General features: G+C 40.2%; 1 protein-coding gene across 1 annotated transcript; it reads right to left on the bottom strand.

The window, feature by feature from the left end:
- Positions 1-26,694, bottom strand: emx1.L (empty spiracles homeobox 1, L homeolog). The gene is made up of 3 exons (XM_018227667.2): positions 25,983-26,694; positions 9,562-9,746; positions 1-600 (listed from the first exon to the last, which is right to left on the bottom strand). The coding sequence occupies exons 1-3, from the start codon at positions 26,332-26,334 to the stop codon at positions 433-435; spliced, it is 705 nt and encodes a 234-aa protein (XP_018083156.1). The 5' UTR covers positions 26,335-26,694; the 3' UTR covers positions 1-432.
- Positions 26,695-27,692: the final 998 nt, after the last annotated feature.

The following is a 27,692-nucleotide window of genomic DNA, read 5'->3' as shown; positions in this document are numbered from 1 at the left end:
TTGATGTTTCCAGATGATATTTATTAACACACATTTAAACACTAAATTGGTAATAGCTACTTCTTTTTTATATCATGAAAAGAAAATAAATTAAAAATTAGAAAAAACAGGGGAAAGGGCCAAAAAACAAGACAGAGGACAAGTGAGAAGTTTTGCTTGGACCAGTTGCTGATGGACAGGCTTGAGGCTGATGGAAGTCCATGAGAGATATCAGCCATAGGTTGGAGCAGTCCATCTCCGTCCTTCACAGAACAAGTGCACATGTTCCTCATCCTCCTCCCGTGGGTTAATCCTGCTGCCCTTGGGCCTAAGTGTTAGCAGGTCTCTAATAGTTCTCCTTGGCGTCTGAGCTTGTTCAGATTCTGTGTCAGTGAAATCCTTGGGCGTTTGTCTCCAGTCTCATCCCTACATTGACTCTCACAACTGACCCAACTAGTCATTGGAGGTGACATCAATGTCTTCTCCGTTGGGCTGTTTGGTGGCCATTCGCCACCGGTTGATGTGATGAGACCCTTTCTTCTTCTGATCAGAATCCGGACCTTCCTCCTCCAGTTTCTGCCTCTTGTATTTTGTCCTTCTGTTCTGGAACCAAACCTTCACCTGGTGGGACAGAGCAGAATGAGCTGGTTAGGAGAGAGAGTTGGGTTGAAACCTAAGGCCTACACATTGAGGGTTTGATCAAGAACACCTTTGTATTGTGGGTCATAGAATGGACAATGTTCCTGTTGGAAAGTTGACCCTTACTGCTGTAAAGCTCTTCTGTTCTTGTTGTTATAACACAACAGGAGGACTTTGGGAAGAGATAGGCAGGTTTTCAGTGGCCAGAGCACAGTGGATTTATAATTCATACATGATGCTACCACCTTCTTAAAGGAGAACAAAAGCCGATGGACAAGCTCAGGCCTTAGTAGACTTTCATGCTCCTTTAATATTTCTATTTAACTCATAAACATGATGGCAGTATTGTGGCCCCTTACATTTATTGCTCAAGTCAGGGGCCCAGCCTCATTGTGTTATCAGGACCTGCTCCCCCTTAACCCGGAAACAGCACAACCACTGTTTGCTGAGAAGGGATAAAGGGAGGCATCTGGGCTGAACATGTGGTTTATACATTAATAAAGATTTAGGAACATTCCCCACCCCTCGCTGCCCCATGGTCTCTGCCAGTAGAAGGAGAGGGACGTAGGACTGCGGTACAGAAGTGAATCAAACCATATATTTCAGATGGAATGTTCTGGGTGAGAACTCAGCGTGATAGCAATTATACACATTGACTAATTCCAAGATATTCAGTGTGAGCCACAAACTCTCATTTGGCCACAATCCATGGGAACGAGAAAATACAAACTGCATATTAATAGTCCACATCCCGCAGTTCCTCCTCAGACTCAAGTCTCACGTCTCTAGTGGGGAACAGGCAGAACTTATTCACCTGTTCAGCTGGGTCTTCCTTCTTTTTCCCTTTCATTCAGAGTATGTGTAGGGACTTTAGATTGCAAGCTCTGCTGGTGCAGGAACTGATGTCAGTTATTAGCAAATGCTGAAGAAAACGCACTGCATATAGAATCATGTCATAATTCATAGGGGCCAATATACTATATATATAAGGTACCTATCTAGTGTTACCAATCCCTATTTCTGTAGGGAAATGAGAAAGAGCAGACAGTAACCCTTCCAACACTTTCCTCTTGTCTCTATATATTAGGTACCTATCTAGTGTTACCAATCCCTATTTCTGTAGGGAAATGAGAGAGAGCAGACAGTAACCCTTCCAACACTTTCCTCTTGTCTCTATATATTAGGTACCTATCTAGTGTTACCAATCCCTATTTCTGTAGGGAAATGAGAGAGAGCAGACAGTAACCCTTCCAACACTTTCCTCTTGTCTCTATATATTAGGTACCTATCTAGTGTTACCAATCCCTATTTCTGTAGGGAAATGAGAGAGAGCAGACAGTAACCCTTCCAACACTTTCCTCTTGTCTCTATATATTAGGTACCTATCTAGTGTTACCAATCCCTATTTCTGTAGGGAAATGAGAGAGAGCAGACAGTAACCCTTCCAACACTTTCCTCTTGTCTCTATATATTAGGTACCTATCTAGTGCTACCAATCCCTATTTCTGTAGGGAATTAAGAGTAGAGCAGACAGTAACCCTTCCAACAGTGCAGCAGTGTTACTGAGACTTACAGTAGGTAGTAGTGAGTATAAGTTGAGCAGGTCCTGCAAGGCTGGTGTTGTGTCTAATACAAAGAGAAAGGCAGAAGGATGTTCCTCAGAGTATTAAGGTGTGGGGGGTCCAGCTGTTATTTCCCAGCATCCTCAGCCCCACACTGGGCCACACTTTCTCAGCCACAGCTGAATTATCTCACACTGGAATGTATATGGATTCTATACCGAGTACTGTATCCTATAGAACAGATGGTGGTGATGTCATGGGAATCTAGAGGGGCCGCTGTATATTCTGCTGCTCCTCCCCCGGCATGAGTGGGGCCACAACACCTTCCACTGCTTCTGGGACATCTGTTACCCTTCCTGGTACTGAGCTGGGAAATTATACTTATCAGCATCATGCCAATAATAACACATAATCTCTTTCCCTTACTATGGCCCTTTGTTACTCTCTATCATTTCCCATAGTTATTCCTTATCACTCCCCTTTGTTACTCTCTATCATTTCCCATAGTTATTCCTTATCACTCCCCTTTGTTACTCTCTATCATTTCCCTTAGTTACTCTGTATTACTTCCCTTAGTTACTCAGTATCACTTACCTTAGTTACTCTGTATTACTTCCCTTAGTTACTCTCTATTACTTCCCTTAGTTACAATTTATAACTTCCCTTAGTTACTCAGTGTGACTCCCCTTAGTTACTGTTTATCATGTCCCTAAATGACTCTGTATAATTTCACTTAGTTACTCTGGATGACGTTCCTTAGTTACTCAGTATCACTTTCCTTAGTAACTCTGTATTACTTGCCTTAGTTACAATTAATCATTTCCCTTAGTTACTCTGGAAGACTTTCCTTAGTTACTCAGTATCATTTCCCTTTGTCACTCTCTATCATTGTCCTTAGTTACTCAGTTACTCAATTTATAATTTCCCTTAGTTACTCAATGTGACTTCCCTTAGTTACTATTTATCATTCCCCTAAGTTACTCTGTATAATTTCCCTTAGTTGCTCTGGATGACATTCCTTAGTTACTCTGTATCATTTCCCTTAGTTACTCTGTATTACTTCCCTTAGTTACTATTTATCATTTCCCTTAGTTATTCTGTATCATTTTCCTTAGTTACTCTCTATTGTTACGCTCTACCATTTCCCTTAGTTACTATGTATCACTCTCCTTAGTTACTATGTATCACTCTCCTTGGTTACTATGTATCACTCCCCTTAGTTAGAGTATCACTTCCCTTAGTTACTCTGTCTCATTTCCCTTAGTTACTCTGTATTACTTCCTTTAGTTACAATTTATAATTTCCCTTAGTTACTGAGTGTGACTTCCCTTAGTTACTATTTATCATTCCCCTAAATTACTCTGTATCATTTCCCTTAGTTGCTCTGGATGACGTTCCTTAGTTACTCTGTATCATTTCCCTTAGTTACTCTGTATCATTTCCCTTAGTTACTCTGTATTACTTCCCTTAGTTACTTTTTATCATTCTGTATCCTTTTCCTTAGTTACTCTCTTTTGTTTCCGTTTGTTACGCGCTACCATTTCCCTTAGTTACTATGTATCATTCTCCTTAGTTACTATGAATCACTCCCCTTAGTTAGAGTATCACTTCCCTTAGTTACTCTGTCTCATTTCCCTTAGTTACTCTGTATTACTCCCCTTAGTTACAATTTATAATTTCCCTTAGTTACTCTGTATTACTCCCCTTAGTTACAATTTATAATGTCCCTTAGTTACTCAGTGCGACATTCCTTAGTTATTTTGTATCACTCCTTAGTTACTATTTTTCATACTCTGGATGACTTTCCTTAATTACTCTTTAGAAAATTGCTGTGTTACTGAGTATCATGTCCCATTGTTTCTCTGTTACTATACAGTTTCCATTAATTACGTTCTATCATTTCCCTTCATTACTTTGCATCATTGCCTTTAGTTACTGTGTAGTACTTCCCTTTGTTACTCTGTACAATTTCCCCTAGTTACTCTTAAAATCCCTTTTATAAATACTGCAATCTAAGGGGGGTATTTACTGAAACTCAAATTTATCTCATTCTTTAATTAAAACAAATTTGATCTCACTCCCATCAATGGATTTAAATCAATAATTCTTCTTGAAAAAGTTGGAGTGAAAAAACTTTGCAACAAAATTGAGCGTGAATTCGAATCATACGATTGGTGCTCTCAAAACTCAACTTTTTCGGATTATCCAGCGCAAATCACGATTTGAAGAAACAATTTAGGAACATCTGACATTGACTTCTGCATGAACCTGACAGGTTTGATATGGAGTATTTTCGGATTTGGATTTTTAGCAGCTTTGGGGTATAGCAAATTTCAAAAAATGTTCCCTCTAAACATTCAAGTTTTCCCCTTTAAAAACTGGGCCCCAAGTGTTACTTTGCAAACAGAGTAGAGTTCTCATAGGAAATACATATGCGGGTAAGTATCATTTTATTATAACTAAACTACATCTTTTTATTCTGAGTTCTCTGTGTTACTCTATCATTACTATACAATTTAATTTCCTTTCTATTTGTTACTCTATCATTACTATACAATATAATTTCCTTTCTATTTGTTACTCTATCATTACTATACAATATAATTTCCCTGTTACTTTCTGTCATTTCTATGTTACTCTACATACTTCCTTTGTTACTCACTATCATTTCTACTCGTTACTCTGCATACTTCCTTTGTAACTCGCTATCATTTCTATGTGTTACTCTACATACTTCCTTTCTTACTCGCTATCATTTCTATTTGTTACTCGACATACTTCCTTTGTTACTCTCTATCATTTCTACTTGTTACTCTACATACTTCCTTTGTTACTCTCTATCATTTCTATTTGTTACTCGACATACTTCCTTTGTTACTCTCTATCATTTCTACTTGTTACTCTACATACTTCCTTTGTTACTCTCTATCATTTCTATTTGTTACTCTACATACTTCCTTTGTTACTCTCTATCATTTCTATTTGTTACTCTAAATACTTCCTTTGTTACTCTCTATCATTTCTATTTGTTACTCTATACATACTTCCTTTGTTACACTCTATCATTTCTACTTGTTACTCTACATACTTCCTTTGTTGCTCTCTATCATTTCTATTTGTTACTCTAAATACTTCCTTTGTTACTCTCTATCATTTCTATTTGTTACTCTATACATACTTCCTTTGTTACTCTCTATCATTTCTACTTGTTACTCTACATACTTCCTTTGTTGCTCTCTATCATTTCTATTTGTTACTCTACATACTTCCTTTGTTGCTCTCTATCATTTCTACTTGTTACTCTACATACTTCCTTTGTTACTCTCTATCATTTCTACTTGTTACTCTACATACTTCCTTTGTTGCTCTCTATCATTTTTACTTGTTACTCTACATACTTCCTTTGTTACTCTCTATCATTTCTATTTGTTACTCTACATACTTCCTCTGTTACTCTCTGTCGTTTCTATTTGTTATTCTACATACTTCCTTTGTTACTCTCTATGTTCTATTTGTAATCTCATCTTTGTTACTCAGTCATGTGCTATTCTATATACATTCTCTGTTACTCTCTGGCATTTCTAGTTGTTACTCTTATTACTCCGTGTCATTTCTCTGCTGTTCCCTTTTGTTTATCATTGTTGCTCTATATCATCTCTGTTACTCACTATCACTTTTCTATTACTCTTTTCTTTATTTGTAACTGAATATCTTTAACCTTCTATCATTTTTGCTTGTTAATGTTTTATTTGTTTGTTATCTTGTATTTTTTCACTTTTGTGCTTTTTAAATACATTATTATTATTATTATTATTAATAATAGTAATAATACTAATAATATGTTTGTTACTCTTTGCAGTGCTGTAGAAACAACATTGTTACTGAGTATCGCTGCCATGTTGCCCCAGGTGGCGGCAGTTTATGTGACAGTTGCTGCATTTCTTGGCCTTTGTGCTGATACAATTCAGGCTGATGTTGTCTCTCACCTTTGTTGGATCGGTGGCTCTTGGTATTTACGGCGCAGTCTTTGCACCTCATTCCTCTGTGCCGGGAGCCACCCCCTCTGTTTATCTTTCTCTTGCCAAATCCACTTGCTGCGGCGCTGCCGTATCTCTATAATGGGACCCAGTGTTCCCCACATACGCGGCACCTATAGCCACATCTCCCAGCAGCCTCAGCTATGCCCTTCCTATTCTTCCATATAAAGCAGGAGGGCTGCACTGGATCAAGGAATTGTTTCGGAATTCAGCCAAGATTCTGCGTTTTTCAGCAGGATTCGAATTCGGCTGAATCCAGGTGCCTGACCGAACCGAATCCAAAAAATCTGGTGAATTTTCGTTACACAAACAAAAAAAGTCAAAATGTTTTTAGCCGCTTGCTGCGAGCATGCTTCTTTTTCCTCTCATTTACATATGCAAATTAGGCTTTGGATCCAGTTCGGTATCCGGCCAAAGTGAATCCAAAAATAGTGGGTCAGGTGCTTCCCTATAAACCAGTCATAGAAAAGAATCCCTGACAGTTATGGTGATGGATATTTGTGCCTGTGTGCATGTAGTCAGAACCAGCAGTGCAGAGGACAGCAGGGATAGACATTTGCATTTAGTATATATCAGTGAGTGTGGTGGGTGTGGCTAGCAGTACCATCTCCCATCCCCCACCCGCAAACTCCTGTTATTCTATCCTGAACCAGCAGATGGGGCACATTCCCTCTCCTTTATCCTACACTCAATAGGCCAGTTTTGTATGTTCAATAGGCCAGCTCCTGATATCATGTGACCCTGCAGAGCTGCTGATTGTTGTAGTTGAATCAGAGGTTTACTCTGAATTGTGCACATGAGCTGGAACCTGCCCTTCCCACAGACACAGAAGCCAAACGCTCGTAAAGAAACAGAGGGGGGAAAAAAAAACGAAAGTCAGACAAAGACGCGAGATATTGGAATAATTTCATATGACAGGAGGGATTTTAGCACCCGCTGGTATAGGTGATACTCATTCTAATTTACTTTATCCACTTTTTTCTATCCTTGGGCCATTTTTTGTGTCAAATCCTAATTTATACAGACGTCACCCCTGCGAGGCAAACGTCCCGCAATATCGCACTGCTGCCTGATTTGCATAGCTATTAGAGCGCCAGCCAATGGGGAGCCAGCATTTCCTCCAACATTCTCACCCCTCCCATCCCTATGCAAATAACTTTGCGCTCAAACTGGCGGAAAAGGCAAATTTTTATATTCCTGGCACAGGAGGGAAAAAAAAAAGTAAGTTTGAAGCAGCGTAAGGTGAAGAGAGAGGCTCTTAAAATGCATCGCAGCATATGGTGCAATTGTCGGCCAATATATTAGTCTGGGGGCTGGCACCTATGGAAGGGCGGCGTGACAGCGAGGATTATGGGGGGTTGGATGGAAACAGACGCTTTTTTATGTCATGTGACCTGACCCTTTAAATGACAAAAGTTGAAATGTCAGCGTTGGACTACAACTCTCAACAGAGAAGACTATGGGGCGCCATTGACATTGTCACATGACCCCCCCCCCCAGGACCAGTAGTACAGTGTGTGTTCCCTGCTCATAGAGAATCCTCACAATGTTACACGCAGACTGCACCGACTTACATGCCGCCATGTATTCTGCCTATAATTACTGAGCAAATTCAATATACTGACGTAGAAAAACTCACCTTACCAATATTTTAGGGCCCTAAATTGAATTTTCTGTGCAGCCCAATAACATCTATGTGCCCTGATCTGATCCCATGGACTGGGGGTGGACACTGGGAATATTTCTGAGCTGCTGATGCTTCTATGTCCCTAATTCCTTTCTGGCAAAAGCACAGCAGTCCAGTCTCACTTTATGGCTGGGAATCATCCAGGAAAGGTGTAAAGCCCTGAAACATTGGTTATTGTTTCTCTATGTGCTGCCTGTATATATGTGTGTGTGTGTATATATCTGTATATATGTGTGTGTGTGTGTATATCTGTATATATGTGTGTGTGTGTATATATCTGTATATATGTGTGTGTGTGTATATATCTGTATATATGTGTGTGTGTGTATATCTGTATATATGTGTGTGTGTGTATATATCTGTATGTATGTGTGTGTGTATATCTGTATATATGTATGTGTGTATATATATCTGTATATATGTGTGTGTGTATATATCTGTATGTATGTGTGTGTGTGTATATATATATCTGTATATATGTGTGTGTGTGTATATCTGTATGTATGTGTGTGTGTATATATATGTATGTATGTGTGTGTGTGTATATATATATCTGTATGTATAAATATACATGTGTTTATTTGTGTATTTATTGGGGATGCCCCGAATCCACTATTTTGGATTTGGCCAAACCCCCGAATCCTTAGTGAAAGATTCAGCCGAATACCGAACTGTATCTGAATCCTAATTTGCAAATTAGGGTTCGGATTCGGTTCGGCCGGGCAGAAGGATTCGGCCAAATCTTAACCCTGATGAAAAAGGCGAAATCCTGGCCGAATCCCGAACCAAATCCTGAATTTGGTGCATCTCTAGTATATACATATATATGTGTGTGTATTTATACTGTATATATATGTATGTATGTGTGTCTGTGTATATATATATCTGTATATATATACTGTATATATATGTGTGTGTGTATATATATTGTATATATCTGTGTATGTGTGTGTGTCTGTGTGTGTGTGTGTATATATATATATAAATATATGTATGTGTGTGTATATACTGTATACTGTATATATATATGTGTATATGTATGTGTGAGTGCAGAGCGGGGAGCTGTGTGCGGGAGTTGAGAGCCGGATATAAATGGAAATATTAGCATACAAAGCTGAATAATATCACAGATGGTTGTGATCAAATGTGTCTCACTATATACACAAATATCTCAGTGGCTCCAGCTGTGACTGTGCCTATGTAATTCTATAGCAGAACGGAGAGCTGCGGGGGGGCTGGGATCTGGGGTGCGGGGAGATTGGGGGGCTGCTGTACTTGACAAACTCTCTGTTGTGTCTCAGCGTATGGAAAGTGCCCAATATCTGCATTTATTTCCCAGGAAGCAGAAAGCAATGGGCATAGGTTGTCTGTAAGGCAATGGCAGCTCCCGCCTTAAATACTTCAAACAACTGGAGCTGTTGGGGAGGGGGTGCCCACACTTTTGTATCAGGGACAGGGGGGGACACAGGGCAGGACTGAACTCACAGGCAACGTCCAACTGAGCAGGAAGTGAAAAGTGAAGAGTAAAGCTGCTGAATATCAATGAGTTGTAATATTATTAGTAATAAACCCCCATTCCCCCCTATATTGGCACATCCCATTCCCCCCTGTATTGGCACATCCCATTCCCCCCTATATTGGCACATCCCATTCTCACCTGGGTCTCAGACAGACTGAGGCTACTGGCCAACTGTTTGCGTTCGGCCCCCACCACATAATGATTCTTCTCAAACGCTCTCTCCAGCCTGAGCAGTTGTGACGGCGAGAAGGCCGTTCTGATCCGCTTGGGTTTTCGGGCGAATGGGCCGTGGAGGAGCAAAGACTCCTGGGAAACGTCGCTGCCTGCGGAACAAAAATCACTTCTGTTAGTTTATTGGCAGGGGCCGGGATTTTACCAAGGGCTGCTGCTGGGCATGCTGGGATTTGTAGTCAGACTAAATATAGATTTAGCGACTCCAGCAGGAGCCATGCACTGAATATTCTATTGTGGGAATCCCGAATCCTTCATGAAAGATTTGGCCGAATCCCAAACTGAATCCAAACCCTGATTTGTATTTACAATTTAAGGCAAGGAAACGCGTTATACACGTTATAACTCACCCGTTAGTGGAAGGAAAATGCACGTGATTTTAAGGATTTGGAGGCAATTCAATCAGCCACTTGTGAAATCTGAATCCTGCGGATAGAGGCCCAGTTCTGCATTTAGTGCACCCGAGTTTAAAGTTTCAGGAAAACTGGGAAGCAGCATTTAATGAGTTAAATTCCAAAGGGGAAATGCTGTAACTTGCAGCAATGCATTGTGGGAAGTGGAAGGGAAATACCCTTATTTATACCCCTATTTATAGAGCAACCAATCAGTGAGCAGATAGCTGCAGGTGCAAGAGCTGAGGTGCCAATGAGTGTGTAGCAACGTAAGAGACACACTGACCTTTCTATTCTGTTCAGTATCAGATCAGTATCAGTTCAGTATCAGTATCAGTATCAGTTCCGTATCAGTATCAGTTCAGTATCAGATCAGTATCAGTTCAGTATCAGATCAGTATCAGTTCAGTATCAGTTCAGTATCAGGTCAGTATCAGGTCAGTATCAGTAGCAGTTCAGTAGCAGTTCAGTATCAGTATCAGTTCAGTATCAGTATCAGTATCAGTATCAGTTCAGTATCAGTATCAGTATCAGTTCAGTATCAGTATCAGGTCAGTAGCAGTAGCAGTTCAGTATCAGTTCAGTATCAGTATCAGTAGCAGTTCAGTATCAGTTCAGTATCAGTATCAGTTCAGTATCAGTATCAGTTCAGTATCAGTTCAGTATCAGTATCAGTTCAGTATCAGTATCAGTTCAGTATCAGTATCAGTTCAGTATCAGTTCAGTATCAGTTCAGTATCAGTAGCAGTTCAGTATCAGTTCAGTATCAGTATCAGTTCAGTATCAGTATCAGTTCAGTATCAGTTCAGTATCAGTATCAGTTCAGTATCAGTTCAGTATCAGTATCAGTTCAGTATCAGTTCAGTATCAGTATCAGTTCAGTATCAGTTCAGTATCAGTATCAGTTCAGTATCAGTATCAGTTCAGTATCAGTTCAGTATCAGTTCAGTATCAGTATCAGTTCAGTATCAGTTCAGTATCAGTATCAGTATCAGTATCAGTATCAGTTCAGTATCAGTATCAGTTCAGTATCAGTTCAGTATCAGTATCAGTTCAGTATCAGTATCAGTTCAGTATCAGTTCTGTATCTCTCTGTATCTGACTGTATCCTATTTCTCTCCATTCCAGCATCTGAATTATGCTGCTAAGGCTGCTGCCCTTAGCAACAAGGATTCATAGCAGAGGGCCAGAAATACAAAATAATACTATATATCCTCTTGGCTGCTGTAAAACTACACCTCTCAGAAAACTTTGTTATAAAGGGGCTTATTTATAAAGCAGGATGGATTTTCTTTGGCTTATGTTTCCCGTTTATGCTCTCCTTAACCTTAGCTCATTGTGACAAATGCCTGGTTGCCGGGGTAGGTCAGCATAGTAACCTGTACATTTTAAGCCCTAGAACTTCACAACAACAATGAGAACAAACATCATAACAGAATAAAATTAAAAAAAGGCCCAACTGCAAAGCTGCCTTATTGTGCCACTGTTTCCTTTAAGGCAAGTCTAATAGCCACGGGGCCACTTCCAAGAGATTGATTTAAAATTGGCTCTGGGGGTCCTGAGTTCAAATCCAGCCGGGGGTTACTAACTGCAGGGAGTTTGTATTTACAGGCAGGTACATTGGCTCCTGATAAAACTGCCCTTAGTGTGTGGGGCTGTGATAGGGACTAGATTGTCAGCTCACTGGGGTAGGGACTGATGTACAATCTCTGTGCTGGGGAAATAGAAATAACAGGAACAAATAAAAATGGGGAATTCAGGACAAAACAGTGTTTAGTGCAGACAAAACTCCCAGTACCCTCTGAATTGGATGATTTCCCCTTTGTTCCCCCCGAGGAGGATTCATTTACTAAACAGAAGTTTTTTTGCTGCCGGTGTAGGAGCCGGGGGGGGGGGGCTGAAAACAAACACACAAGCTCCTTAGTTATAAAACTCAATGAGGGGTAATTCTGTCACTAGACTTATGTGGGGGCAAATATTCTGCTTGTGGGGGCTGATAAGGGCCAAGCGTCTGTGACACAACATGGATGCTGCAGCCTAACTTGCTTGTGCTGCTTTGACTTGGGGGTGGAGCTCTGCAGTAAGATGGGTGGAGTAACCGTAGTCATGGCTTCCTACCATCAGCTGAATTAGAATGATTTGCCATTTAAAGGGATGCACCAATGCAGGATTCGGCCTTTTTCAGCAGGATTTGGATTCAGACGACTCCTTCTGCCCAGTCGAACCAAATCCTAATTTGCATATGTAAATTAGGGGCGGGGAGGGAAATCACTGGACTTTTTGTCAGAAAACAAGGAAGTAAAAAAAGTTTCCCCCTTCCCACCTGCATATTTTTTGCAATAGCAAATTAGGATTCGTATTCGGCTTGGTATTTGGCCGAATCTTTTGGGAAGGATTTGGGGGTTCAGCCTAATCCAAAATAGTGGACTGAGAGCATCTCTATCTATTTATAGTTTGTTCTTTGTGTCTAGTTGCCGTGAGGAAGGGCAGAGATGTGTGTGACTGAGGGTGTGTGACTGAGGGTGTGTGACTGAGGGGTGTGTGACTGAGGGGTGTGTGACTGAGGGTGTGTGACTGAGGGGTGTGTGACTGAAGGTGTGTGACTGAGGGGTGTGTGACTGAAGGTGTGTGACTGAGGGGTGTGTGACTGAGGGGTGTGCGACTGAGGGGTGTGTGACTGAGGGTGTGTGACTGAGGGGTGTGTGACTGAAGGTGTGTGACTGAGGGGTGTGCGACTGAGGGGTGTGCGACTGAGGGTGTGCGACTGAGGGTGTGTGACTGAAGGTGTGTGACTGAGGGGTGTGCGACTGAGGGGTGTGCGACTGAGGGGTGTGTGACTGAGGGTGTGTGACTGAGGGGTGTGTGACTGAAGGTGTGTGACTGAGGGTGTGTGACTGAAGGTGTGTGACTGAGGGGTGTGCGACTGAGGGGAGTGCGACTGAGGGGTGTGCGACTGGAGGGGTGTGCGACTGAGGGGTGTGCGACTGAGGGGTGTGCGACTGAGGGGTGTGCGACTGAGGGGTGTGTGTAACAGCAGCACAATGTACATTGGGGGGATTAAGTGCAACCCATGAAGTTAAATAAATATCACTAGGGGGAGTGTCAGCCCTGCGGTTGTGATCTCTATATAATGCGTCTGCTTGTGCTGAATCTGGTGCTGCTGGAAAGTCTGTATTACATGTTGGACCCCGGCACGTGCGGTTATGGGGGACAGTTGTTTGCACCCCTTTCCCTTATGGATCCTTCTAGATGTGCCCAGTGCATCCTGCCCAGTAATCCTACACTCGGGTACCACCAGGTCTCACTCACACTAAGCTTGGGCACCAGGCTACTCACAGGGAATATAGGGAGGGAAATCACTTCTGTTAGTTTATTGGCAGAAGCCGGGAATTCACCCCCCAAGCTTTGCCAAGGGCTGCTGCTGGGCATGCTGGGATTTGTAGTCTGACTACCCTTCCCGTGTGTTAAATATAATATGATTTGTATTCCAATAGATTATAGGGGAACAAATACTCACTAACACTAACATGCATTAACACTCACTAACACTCCATAATGCTCACTAGCACTCACTAACACTCTGTACTAGCACTCACTAACACTCTGTAATGCTCACTAACACTCACTAACACTCTGTAATGCTTACCAGGGCCGGCCTTAGGCCTATTGGACCAATTGGGCCCAATTGGGCCCCGCGCCTCTGGGGGCCCCGCACCAGAGGGCAGCACAGGTAATATTTCCCCCAGCACATGATGCTGCCTGGCCTGCCCCCAACTCCTCTCACTCTCTTACCTTGTCTGCCCCTTTCCTTTCTATTTTGTGCCTGTATGCCCTTATTTTCCTAAATACTTGGTGTGTCGGGAGCCAGCAAAACTTTGTCTAGGGGCCCCGCCAACATGGTCCCAATTGGGCCCCACATTTGATAGGATCAGCCCTGATGCTTACTAATACTCATTAACACTCCGTAATGCTTACTTACACTCACTAACACTTTGCAATGCTCGCTAACACTCACTAAACACTCTGTAATGCTCAGTAACACTCACTAACACCCCGTAATGATCAATAGCACTCACTAACACTCCGTAATGCTTACTAACACTCACTTAGACTCCGCAATGCTCCCTAACACTCATTAAAACACACCGTAATGCTTACCAACACTCACCAACACTCTGTAATGCTCACTAACACTCACTAACACTCTGTAATGCTTACTAATACTCATTAGCACTCCATAATGCTTACTAACACTCACTAACACTCCGTAATGCTTACTAACACTCACTAACACTCTGTAATGCTCACTAACGCCCCCTAATGCTTACTAATTCTCACTAACACTCTGTAATGCTCACTAACACTCACTAGCACTCTGTAATGCTCGCTAACACTCACTAACACTCCGTAATGCTCACCTACACTCACTAACACTCTGTAATGCTCACTAATACTCTGTAATGCTCACTAACACTCACTTACACCCCCTAATGCTTACTAACACTCACTAACACTCTGTAATGCTCACTAACGCCCCCTAATGCTTACTAATTCTCACTAACACTCTGTAATGCTCACTAACACTCACTAGCACTCTGTAATGCTCGCTAACACTCACTAACACTCTGTAATGCTCACTAATACTCTGTAATGCTCACTAACACTCACTTACACCCCCTAATGCTTACTAACACTCACTAACACTCTGTAATGTTCACTAACACTCCGTAATGCTCACCTACACTCACTAACACTCTGTAATGCTCAGTAACTCTCTGTAATGCTCACTAACACTCACTAACACCCCCTAATGCTTACTAACACTCACTAACACTCTGTAATGCTCACTAACACTCACTAACACTCTGTAATGCTCACTAACACTCACTAACACTCACCCCTAACACATAAGTTAAACTGAAGGAAATCAAAATTGCATGCATTATTGGTCCCTTTAATTAGACCCAGACCTAGAAAAATATTATATGGCCCCCTAAATATGTAGTAAATAATAAACAGTGTTTGGGAGGCTCCTGGGAGCAGCGGGACTGTACCTAATGCAGCTGCTGGAAACAGAAAAAGAAATATATAAGAAAATAAACAATATTTACACAATATTTGTTTGTTCCTACTCAAAATTAATCCATCTTATTCTTTTTGTGCTGTTACAGAAGAAGTAATTCAATAGCACAGAAATAAAGTGCGACTCCCCAGCACCGACCCAACTGCCACCAATGAGAGCCCTACCCCCGTCTGCACCGGAAAATACCGATATTTACTAAACTAAAGAAACGGTAACAGAATACTCCAAATTACTGCTTTATTCACTCGTAATCATCAGCCCAAACAGAAAACATATTATTAATCAGTTATGATCAGGGAGAAAAAATCGTAGATCCAATTCTGATGAACAATATTAGTAAAGTGTTTATTTAACTTCTTGTCATTGAATTCTGGAGCAGATTTATCAAAATGTGAGATTAGAATTAACTAAAAAAAAATTCACTCACTTTCTGTTCATTCCTATGGGATTTTAGCAGTGTATTAATTAATGGGTGAAAGTTAAATTTCATCATTTGATAAATACGATTCTAAAAATGCTTTAAAAATGAACAGAAAGTGAGTGAATTTTTTTTGTAGTAAATTCTAATCTCACATTTTGATAAATCTGCCCTTCTAATAATAATTGGGATGGTCCTTATATTTAACAATAACAAATGGCTGCACGCGGGACGCAGAATTTAATCCCTCATGTGTTTTTCTTAAATAATGTTAAAAAAAACCCTGAAATAGAGAAAAGGTTATAAAATAGAATAAAAGCGTGAAGTACTGATAGTAATAGATCTCCCCCGACTTCACTTTCGTCACCGAAGGCATCAAATCCTTTAAAACATTTATATTTGAAATAGAGAAATACTCAAACCATTTCCAAATTTTCTCTATTAAATATTTAAAGCTGAATTCTTCATTAGCAATAAATAAAATAAAAACAGGGTATAGGATACATTTTTAAAATATTTTTTGGAATATTACAAAAACAGGAAAAGAAAATTGGAAATATTTTTGTAATTCTTTTTAAATATTGAAATAAGGGAATTAAATGAAATATTTTTTATCTTAAATGAAGGAATTCATTTTTTGCCATATTTGCATTTTTTATTTTTATTGTCGCTGCAAATCAGTTCAATTCTACATCTGAAACGGTTTTCTCTCATTTCTCAGAATTGATTTATTTTATAATTTTTCATTATATTTTACGAACCAACGCTGCAAATCTGACTTGCACTTCTGGGTGGGGAGAACTGATGGGATATTCACGGAAAGGAGAGGAGGAAATTCTTCTCAAAATTCTCTAAAATAATGACACAGCTGTTTCTGAGGGAGAATTTTTGTAAAGAAGACATTTTGCCGGAGAGAATTGGTGTCAGGGAAACGGCAGAGAGAAACTCAGTGCGAATCAGAAACTTGGTGAAGGGAAGATTTTAGGTTTTTGTTTTAAAGAATCAAAATAATGAATGAAATAATCAAACGAGAAATAAAATTTGGGTGAAATTTTGCCTGAGATTGTGCTGAATGTACAGAAAGTGGCAGAAACGAACAACCAGGGGAATGTTTTATTTTGGTGTGAAAAACAAGGATAAATGTCAAATAAAATAATTATAAGAATCATAAAAATCAGTTTTTTCTCATTCTGTATATTTACAACCTGCCTGCTGATCTCTGTGTATTTATAGATAAATCACTAACAAATTGTGCCCATTTTGACTCATTCCTACATTTTCTTTCCTCTTTTTTTCTTCTCTATTTTTGTGTGTGAAACTCATTGCGTCTTTACTTTATGGCAATGCTGCCCAGTAGTTCCATATTCTCCCCTACATTGTCGAGATCAGAAACCCAAATGTCATTAGCAGCGGGGGTTAATTAGAAGGGCACATGCACAAGGGAAATCATTTAGCCTTTAATTACTGTATTTATTTTATCTTTTCTTACATTTGACAGTTTTTCATTTTTAATTTAATGATTCAAGGTTTTTGTTTATTTTTTTTTTATAGATGTTGGATTCATTCCTTGAGCTCAGTGACTGAATCTTTCAATAAATATACAGTAATAAATAAAAAATAAAAAAAAAGCCCAGGGATATTTAATAATTGTTTAAATTTTATTTTGTCAGGAAAATAATATTTTTAAAATAATAAAATTCTAATGTGTGTTCTTGGGTGAGGGAATCATTATTATTATTATGATAATAATAATAATAAAAATTAATAATAATAGATTAATGGGTTGCCAGGGGGGTATGGGCACATTACAGAGGGGGGACAGGACACATTATAGGACGTGGGACATTAATGAATGGAGTCTGATGCAGTAAGTGCTGGGAATCTGCGGCACAATTGTACCACAGAGCTGACAATCTCGGGACAATGAATGACAAGATGACAAGGAGTGACAGGGAGAGAGAACACAAGAACTAGAACTACTGTCATCCCAGTTGGGGCACAAGGGCGAGGGGTCCAACATTTTATCCCCCTCCCTGGGGGCATGTTTGTACACATACAATCACACACACACATACAATCACACACACACATACAATCACACACACACATACAATCACACACACACATACAATCACACACACACATACAATCACACACACACATACAATCACACACACACATACAATCACACACACACATACAATCACACACACACATACAATCACACACACACATACAACCACACACACATACAATCACACACACACATACAATCACACACACACATACAATAACACACACACATACAACCACACACACATACAATCACACACACACATACAATCACACACACACATACAATCACACACACACATACAATCACACACACACATACAATCACACACACACATACAATCACACACACACATACAATCACACACACACATACAATCACACACACACATACAATCACACACACACATACAATCACACACACACACGCAATCACACACACACAATTGCACACATTTCAGCAGAACTTTGTAGCTGAATCCAGGGTGACTGGGAGTGATGCAATTTGCAGGGAGTTGACAAAGGACAGACTTGTATGTTTTGTATTTGTGTTGAGTTGAGTCCAACTGCCCCCCAGGAGACACTTCCGTCTAAGGACTCCCCCCCCATTGTACATTATCCCCTCTGCTTAGATTGTAAGCTCTTGTGACTAAAGACCTCAGTTATTGATGATTGACTCTTTCCAGGTGGGTTGGGGGTTGGTCAGTCAGACTTTATTCCCCAGCACAGACCCCCCCCCCCCCGGACACAATCACAAGGTCATTAACTGAATGAAACACAATAAAGATCCAGTGATGAAATGAGAAAAAAGTGACATTGAACGTCACCCCCTGTGCCCAATCTCAGTGCCCCGTCTCCAGCCACAGCTAAGAACCACATGTTTAATTACTTACAGAATTTCAACTCCCAGCACCCAGTGATACATGTTCACTATCATGGGGCAAATACAGTCTTTACCACTGGGGGTTAAAATAGCCCAATATCTGAGTTTAGCAGATAGAATGGGGGGGGGGGTATAGAGTAAGTCATGGGGTGAATCTCATGGCCAAAGACCTGGATTAGTACCAAGAGCAGGGTGGGGTTATACCGGGGTCATTCTCTGACTGCCCTTTAACCCATCATACACCAGGGTTAGAGATTGGAGAAAAGCTGATTTTCAATATTTAAAAAGGGATTATGATCTCAGCCTGGCAATTATAGGCCAGTAAGTCTGACATCTGTGGTGGGCAAATTATTTGAGGGTTTGTTAAGGGATCACATTCAAAATGTTGTCCTAGTGAATGTCATTATGACCAGTAATCAGCATGGCTTTATGAAGGATAGGTCATGTCAGACAAATCTGATTGCTTTTTATGATGTGGTAAGTAAGATGCTGGACAGTGGGGGGGGGGCAGTAGATGTGATCTATTTGGATTTTGCCAAAGCGTTTGATACTGTGCCCCACAAACGACTGCTTTCTAAACTAAGGTCTGTTGGGCTTAATGAAGTCGTTTGCATGTGGATAGGAAACTGGCTACAGGATCGGGTACAGAGGGTGGTTGTTAATGGGACATTCTCTACTTGGAGTAAGGTTCTTAGTGGGGTCCCTCAGGGCTCAGTATTGGGTCCACTTTTATTTAACTTGTTCATTAATGACTTAGGGGAGGGTATTGTAAGTAATGTATCAGTGTTTGCAGATGAGACAAAACTATCAGCCCAATTAATTCCATCCAGGATGTGGCACTTGCAACAGGATCTTGACTAACTGGCAATCTGGGCAACTAAGTGGCAAATGAGATTCAATGTTGATAAATGTAAAGTCCTGCACCTGGGATGTAACAATATCCACTTATACCCTTAATGGGACTGCACTAGGCAAATCCATAATGGAGACGGAGCTTGGAGTCCTTGTAGATGATAAACTTGTCTGTAGCAAGCAATGCCAGTCAGCAGCATCAAGGGCAAATAAGGTCTTGACTTGTATTAAATGGGGCAGAGAGTCACGGGAGGAGGGGGTCCCACTGTATAGAGCACTGGTAAGACCCCATCTAGAATATGCCCTACAGTTTTAGTCTCCATCACTCAAACAGGACATTATTGTATTAGAGAGGGGACAGAGAAGGGCAACTAAGCTGGTAAAGGGAAAATCTTAGCTATGAGGAAAGACTGGCCAAATTGGGGATGTTCACGCTGGAGAAGAGGCACTTAAGGGGTGATATGGTAACTATGTATAAATATATAAGGGGATCATATAATAATCTCTCTAATGATTTATTTACCAGTAGGTCTTTCCAGCTGACACAAGGTCACCCATTCCGATTAGAAGAAAAGAGGTTCCGCCTAAATATTCGGAAGGGGTTTTTTACAGTGAGAGCTGTGAAGATGTGGAATTGTCTCCCTGAATCAGTGGTACAGGCTGATACATTAGATAGGTATAAGGAAGGGTCGGATGCTTTATTCACCAGTAGCTCCTCCCAGCAGACAGGAGGGAGCCAATGAGATTAGAGGAGGGAAAGGGGTGTTACAGGGAGAGCTGGGAAGTGAATCAGGGGTACAGGCTGATACATTAGATAGGTACAAGGAAGGGTCGGATGCTTTATTCACCAGTAGCTCCTCCCAGCAGACAGGAGGGAGCCAATGAGATTAGAGGAGGGAAAGGGGTGTTACAGGGAGAGCTGGGAAGTGAATCAGGGGTACAGACTGATACATTAGATAGGTATAAGAAGGGGTTGGATGGTGTTTAGCAAGTGAGGGAATACAGGGATATGGGAGATAGCTCATAGTACAAGTTGATCCAGGGACTGGTCCCATTGCATCTTGGAGTCAGGAAGGAATTTTTCCCCTCTGAGGCAAATTGGAGAGGCTTCAAATGGGTTCCTCTGGATCAACTGGCAGTTAGGCAGGTTAAAAAAAGTTAGAAGGTTGAACTTGATGGACTCAGTGTCGGACTGGCCCACAGGGACACCAGGAAAACTCCCGGTGGGCCCAGGTGTCAGTGGGCCTCTTGCTTCTAACTATGTGTCCAATTTCATGGTCATTCCTTATTTCTTTATGGGAAAAATGCTTAATAATGGAAGAATAGACTAAGTAGATATAAAAGACTAGGAGAATAAAGAGGTTGAGAGAGGAGAGGAGGAATAAGAGTTTGGAAAGTGGGTCCACGGTTTTCTGGCTTCCCAGTCCGACACTGGATGGACTTTTGTCTTTTTTCAATCTAAATTACTATGTGACACTCAGCTCTTGGCATTGGAAAGGGTGGGGGGAATAAATCTACAAAATGACAAAACGTAACCCCAACAATCCGTTGAACTGACTGACGAATGGGAAGAAGCAGAAGCCCAACAATAGGAGCACAATGGCTGATGCCCAAATACACAGAGGCCCCAATTAGAGCCACAACTGATTCCCAATCTCAGGATATTTTTGGATAAAAAACACCAAGTGTTGTGGGATCCAATGAAACCTCATTTAGCCAATGTCCTATTATGGGGGAAACTGACAGATAAGAGAGAGAAATGAAGCATGCGGAAGGCGCAAATCTCACTGTTATTATTATTATACCCTTATTATTATTATACCGCTAGTATTTTTATTATTATAACTCTATTATTATACTCCTATTATTATTATTATACCGCTATTATTTTTATTATTATAACTCTATTATTATACCCTTATTATTATTATACCGCTATTATTTTTATTATTATAACTCTATTATTATACTCCTATTGTGATTATTATACCCTAATATTTGTATTATTATTTTTTTTTATTCCCGTATTATTATTATTATTATTATTATTACCGCTACTATTATTATTATACCCCTATTTTTAATTATTATTATTATTGTTGTTGTTATCCCGTTGTTATTATTATACCCCTATTATTATTATTACTATACCCCTATTATTATTATTATTAACCCCCTATTATTATCATTATTATTATACCCCTATTTTTAATTATTATTATTATTATTGTTGTTGTTATCCCGTTATTATTATTATGATGTTTATACCCATATTATTATTATTATTATTATTAATTATATGTCTATTATGAGTGTCAGCTGTGTGCTGTGTATTGGCCATTATTAGTGCTATTATATAAACACCTCCTGTATATTCCGTATATATTTATATATCTCAGTCCGACCCCGGTATTTCGGTGGGGGCTGGAGGCAAATAAGTGACATTAGGGAATTGCCGGAGTTTGGAGCTGAGGGAGAATCATGGGAAATGGACCTCGGTCAGTCGCACGGGGCAAGTTTGATGAGATTCAGTAACTTCTCTCATTTATCTGTCGGCTCCGAGTGATTCTAAACGGAGGGACCTTCAGCCAATTGGGCCCCCGAGGTTCCTTCAGATCTTTCCTGTCCCCCGACCCCGAGACACAAGTGGAAATAGAAGGATAAATAAGTGACAATAGACTAGTGACCCCCCGCTGGGACTTACATGAAACTGACAGTTGCCTCCCCGCCCCCCACAACTTCAGTTTGTTCCAGTTCAGCCGCTGAGCCCCAGAGACACGTGGAACATACAACTCCCTGCACCCTACACAGCCCACGTGTCCCTGTTCCACTTTACCCCCTGAACAGAGGCCCCGGCACAACTGTCACATGGGCACCGGCATTTGGCACAATAAAGGGGAAATAAGCCAAATATAAGTCCCCCCTAATGTGACATAGAAGGAGTTTACAGTCCAACATCAGAGCTGGAGCTTAGGCTACTGACCCAGAGTTTCCTGCCGTTCAGCTGTGATTATAATATCCTTATATGTGATACCTGGGGGCAGCACTATTTCTTATAATGTCAGGCATAGCACGTGTTGACATCAATAGAACGGGCACATGTATTAAGCAATATAATCCTGGGATAATTCCTCTTCTCTTCTACACACACATTCTGCTTGGTACCCCTATATATATATATCCTGCCTCTCACCCCTATATATAGATATATTCTGCCTCTCACCCCTATATATAGATATATTCTGCCTGGTACCCCTATATATATATCCTGCCTCTCACCCCTATATATATATATATATCCTGCCTCTCACCTCTATATACATATATATATATATATATATATATATAAATATATATATATATATATATATATATATATATATATATATATATATATATATATATATAAACACCGTGCCTCTCACCCCTATATATATATATATATATATATATATTCTGCCTCTCACCCGTATATATTTATATACACTCTGCCTTTCACCCCTATATATATATATATATATATATATATATATCTATACACACCCTGCCTCTCACCCATATATATATATATATATATATATATATATATATATATATATATATATATATATATATATATATATATATATATATCAAAGACTATCAGTGCAGCAACCAATCAGTTCCAACAAATAAAAATAATAATAATAATAATATTGATAATAAAGTACAAATATAACTATTGTCACTATGTGAATATTCACTCTCTGTAATACACAAAATATTCTCCCTAATCATTCCTGTATATTATACCTCTCTGTAATACACAGAATATTCCCCCAATCATTCCTGTATATTATACCTGTCTGTAATACACAGAATATTCCCCCAATCATTCCTGTATATTATACCTCTCTGTAATACACAGAATATTCCCCCAATCATTCCTGTATATTATACCTCTCTGTAATACACAGAATATTCCCCCAATCATTCCTGTATATTATACCTCTCTGTAATACACAGAATATTACCCCAATCATTCCTATATATTATACTTCTCTCTGTAATACACAGAATATTCTCCCAATCATTCCTGTATATTATACCTCTCTGTAATACACAGAATATTCCCCCAATCATTCCTATATATTACACCTCTCTGTAATACACAGAATATTCTCCCTAATCATTCCTGTATATTATACCTCTTTCTGTAATACACAGAATATTCCCCCAAACATTCCTGTATATTATACCTCTCTGTAATACACAAAATATTCCCCCAATCCCCCAATCATTCCTATATATTATACCTCACTGTAATACACATAATATTTCTCCAATCATTCCTGTAAATTATACCTCTCTGCAATACACAGAATATTCCCCCAAACATTCCTGTATATTATACCTCTCTGTAATACACAAAATATTCCCCCAATCCCCCAATCATTCCTATATATTATACCTCTCTGTAATACACATAATATTTCTCCAATCATTCCTGTATATTATTCCTCTCTGTAATATACAGAATATTCCTCCAATCATTCCTGTATATTATACCTCTCTGTAATACACAAACTATTCTCCCAATCAGTCCTGTATATTATACCTCTCTGTAATACACAGAATATTCTCCCTAATCATTCCTGTATATTATACCTCTTTCTGTAATACACAGAATATTCCCCCAAACATTCCTGTATATTATACCTCTCTGTAATATACAAAATATTCCCCCAATCCCCCAATCATTCCTATATATTATACCTCTCTGTAATACACATAATATTTCTCCAATCATTCCTGTATATTATACCTCTCTGTAATACACAGAATATTCCCCCAATCATTCCTGTATATTATACCTCTCTGTAATACACAAACTATTCTCCCAATCAGTCCTGTATATTATACCTCTCTGTAATACACAGAATATTTCCCCAATCACTCCTGTATATTATACCTCTCTGTAATATACAGAATATTCCCCCAATCATTCCTATATATTATACCTCTCTGTAATACACAGAATATTCCCCCAATCATTCCTGTATATTATACCTCTCTGTAATACACAGAATATTCTCCCAATCAGTCCTGTATATTATACCTCTCTGTAATACACAGAATATTCCCCCAATCATTCCTATATATTATACCTCTCTGTAATACACAGAATATTTCCCCAATCATTCCTGTATATTATACCTCTGTAATATACAGAATATTCCCCCAATCATTTCTGTATATTATACCTCTCTGTAATACACAGAATATTCCCCCAATCATTCCTGTATATTATACCTCTCTGTAATACACAAACTATTCTCCCAATCAGTCCTGTATATTATACCTCTCTGTAATATACAGAATATTCCCCCAATCATTCCTATATATTATACCTCTCTGTAATACACAGAATATTCCCCCAATCATTCCTGTATATTATACCTCTCTGTAATATACAGAATATTCCCCCAATCATTCCTATATATTATACCTCTCTGTAATATACAGAATATTCCCCCAATCATTCCTATATATTATACCTCTCTGTAATACACAGAATATTCCCCCAATCATTCCTGTATATTATACCTCTCTGTAATACACAGAATATTCTCCCAATCAGTCCTGTATATTATACCTCTCTGTAATACACAGAATATTCCCCCAATCATTCCTATATATTATACCTCTCTGTAATACACAGAATATTTCCCCAATCATTCCTGTATATTATACCTCTGTAATATACAGAATATTCCCCCAATCATTTCTGTATATTATACCTCTCTGTAATACACAGAATATTCCCCCAATCATTCCTGTATATTATACCTCTCTGTAATACACAAACTATTCTCCCAATCAGTCCTGTATATTATACCTCTCTGTAATACACAGAATATTTCCCCAATCATTCCTGTATATTATACCTCTCTGTAATACACAGAACATTCCCCAATCATTCCTGTATATTATACCTCTCTGTAATACACAGAATATTTCCCCAATCATTCTTGTATATTATACCTCTCTCTGTAATACACAGAATATTCCCCCAATCTTTCCTGTATATTATACCTCTCTGTAATACACAGAATATTTCCCCAATCATTCCTGTATATTATACCTCTCTGTAATACACAGAACATTCCCCTATAATATTATGTCTCACACACACAGAGCAATTAATAGAAGAGATGTTACAGATTTATTGCCATACGAATGATATCAATCAGTAATGATATTGTTCAGGAGTCACTATATACACATATATTTATACATTGCCTTAATTACTTTCGCAAACACATACTGATTAGTGTAACATTTAATTACATGATTATAATTACTATTAAGCCGACACTTTACTAAATCGCACTACAAAATCGCACTACAAAATCGCACTACAAAATCGCGGTACTGATTAAAGTGATTTTAGCTCTGAAGAAACCCCAGCCCGATGCCCAGGCACGTGAATTCCCAGCTGACTCACTTATACAGTCAGTGGCCAGGTAGGAAGGTAAGTGCCCAGGTAGGTGAGTGCCCAGGTAAATGAGTGCCCAGGTAGGAAGGTAAGTGCTCATGCAGGTAAGTGGCTCCCGAGCAGGGGACATGACTATTTTTTAGGTTTACCTTGAAATCTGTGTCCGAAGAACCTGTTCCTGAGGACCCAGGGGTAGAAGTTGAGGGGGTCCCTGTGTTGGGGTGCGAAGAAGGAGTGTGGGTGCTGCAGGTGGGGCGCCCCGAGCTGGTGGGGGTGACTGACAGTCAGAGGCGGGTGGGTGACAGTTTCGGGGAAGACCAGCTCCGGGTTGTTATAGATGGAGCGTCCGGCCGGGCTGGGGAAGCCACTGACAAAGGCTTCTGCTGGGGTCGCGGGGTACTGGAGGGTCGCGGGTCGGAGGGGCTCCTCGGAGCTCAAGGGATTGTCCTTCGCCACCAGAGATTCGATAGTGAAGCAGCGCTTTCCTGCAGGTTGGAACATGATTCCTCAGGGGCCCGAGTTTGTCCCAGGAGCTCACAGTCTATTGCAGCCCCCCAACCCCCAATAGAAGAATCCAGAGATCAGGGGAGAAAACTTTTAGCTCAATGTCCACACACGACCCCCAACTCCATCCACCTCGGCCTCGAAGAGAGACACAAAGATCTGTTGCCTCCACTCACTGCTGCTGCTGCTGCTCCACTGGCTCTGCTGCTCCCCTCGCACTGACTGACTCTGACTCTCACTGACTGACTCTGACTCTCACTGACTGACTGACTCTGACTCTGCTCCACCTGCTCCCAGGGAAGCCTCTACTCAGGAATGAGCGCCCCCAATAACACACTTGCCTGGTGATGGAGGGGAGGGTCTCATAGAGGCTCCGAGGGGCGGCGACCACCTCCCACCTAATGAATCTCTTATTATAACAGGCGACCACACCCTCCCCATTAACCCCTGTAATGCTGCACTGCCTGGGATTGGACAGGACTCTCCGGGGAAGGAAGAGTTAACCCAATATCTTCTATTTACCCACAAATACGATAAATATCAACGTTACAAGTCAGTCTCCCCCTTCTCTGTCTCTTTCATTTCTCTCATTCACTCCCTTTATTTATTTTATATTCTTATTTTATTCTCTCTCTTTCTTCCTCTTCTCTCTCTTTGTCTCCCTTTCTCTCTTTCTCATTTACTCTATTTTCACTTCTCTCATCTCTCTCTCTTTCTCTGTCTCTCAATCCTACTTCTCTCTCTCATTCATTCTCACGTCTCTTTCGCCTCTTCACACTTTCTTCTCTTTCTCCTTTTTATTTTTTCCCGTTTTGTTCGCTGTCTCCTCTTTTATGAGTCTTCTCTCCCTCATTCTTTCTTTTCTCTCCCTCCTCTGTTGCCTTTATTTTATTTGTCTCATTCTCTTTCTCACCCCCCATTACTCTCATATTCCCTCCTGATCCCCTTCTTTCCCTCACTTTCTCTCCCCAGTGTCTCTGTCTCTCCCCCAGTCCGTCTCAGTTCAGTCTCCCTCAATTCAGTCTCTCTCTCAGTTCAGTCTCTCTCTCACTTCGGTCTCTCAGTTCAGTCTGTGTCTCAATTCAGTCTCTCTCAGTTCAGTCTCTCTCAGTTCAGTCTCTCAGTTCAGTCTGTCTCAGTTCAAAGTCAGAATATTTCCAGTAAGTTGAGGTCACTATTATTTCTACAGATGCTGATTGGTTATTATCAGTAAAGTCAAAAGCTGAACACTCACAGATTTATCAGTGTGAATAGTGAATGGGGGGTCGGGAAGCGCCGGGGTCGGGCTCGGGAGTGCGAATCAGTGGAATGATTCCCCTGGTCAGTTTAGTTCTATACATATAGAGAGAGAGAGT

Source organism: Xenopus laevis, chromosome 1L, assembly GCF_017654675.1.
Source record: "Xenopus laevis strain J_2021 chromosome 1L, Xenopus_laevis_v10.1, whole genome shotgun sequence".
Lineage (NCBI taxonomy): Eukaryota > Metazoa > Chordata > Amphibia > Anura > Pipidae > Xenopus > Xenopus laevis.
Note: the sequence above shows the minus strand (reverse complement) of the source record. Positions and strands in the feature narration are given on the sequence as shown.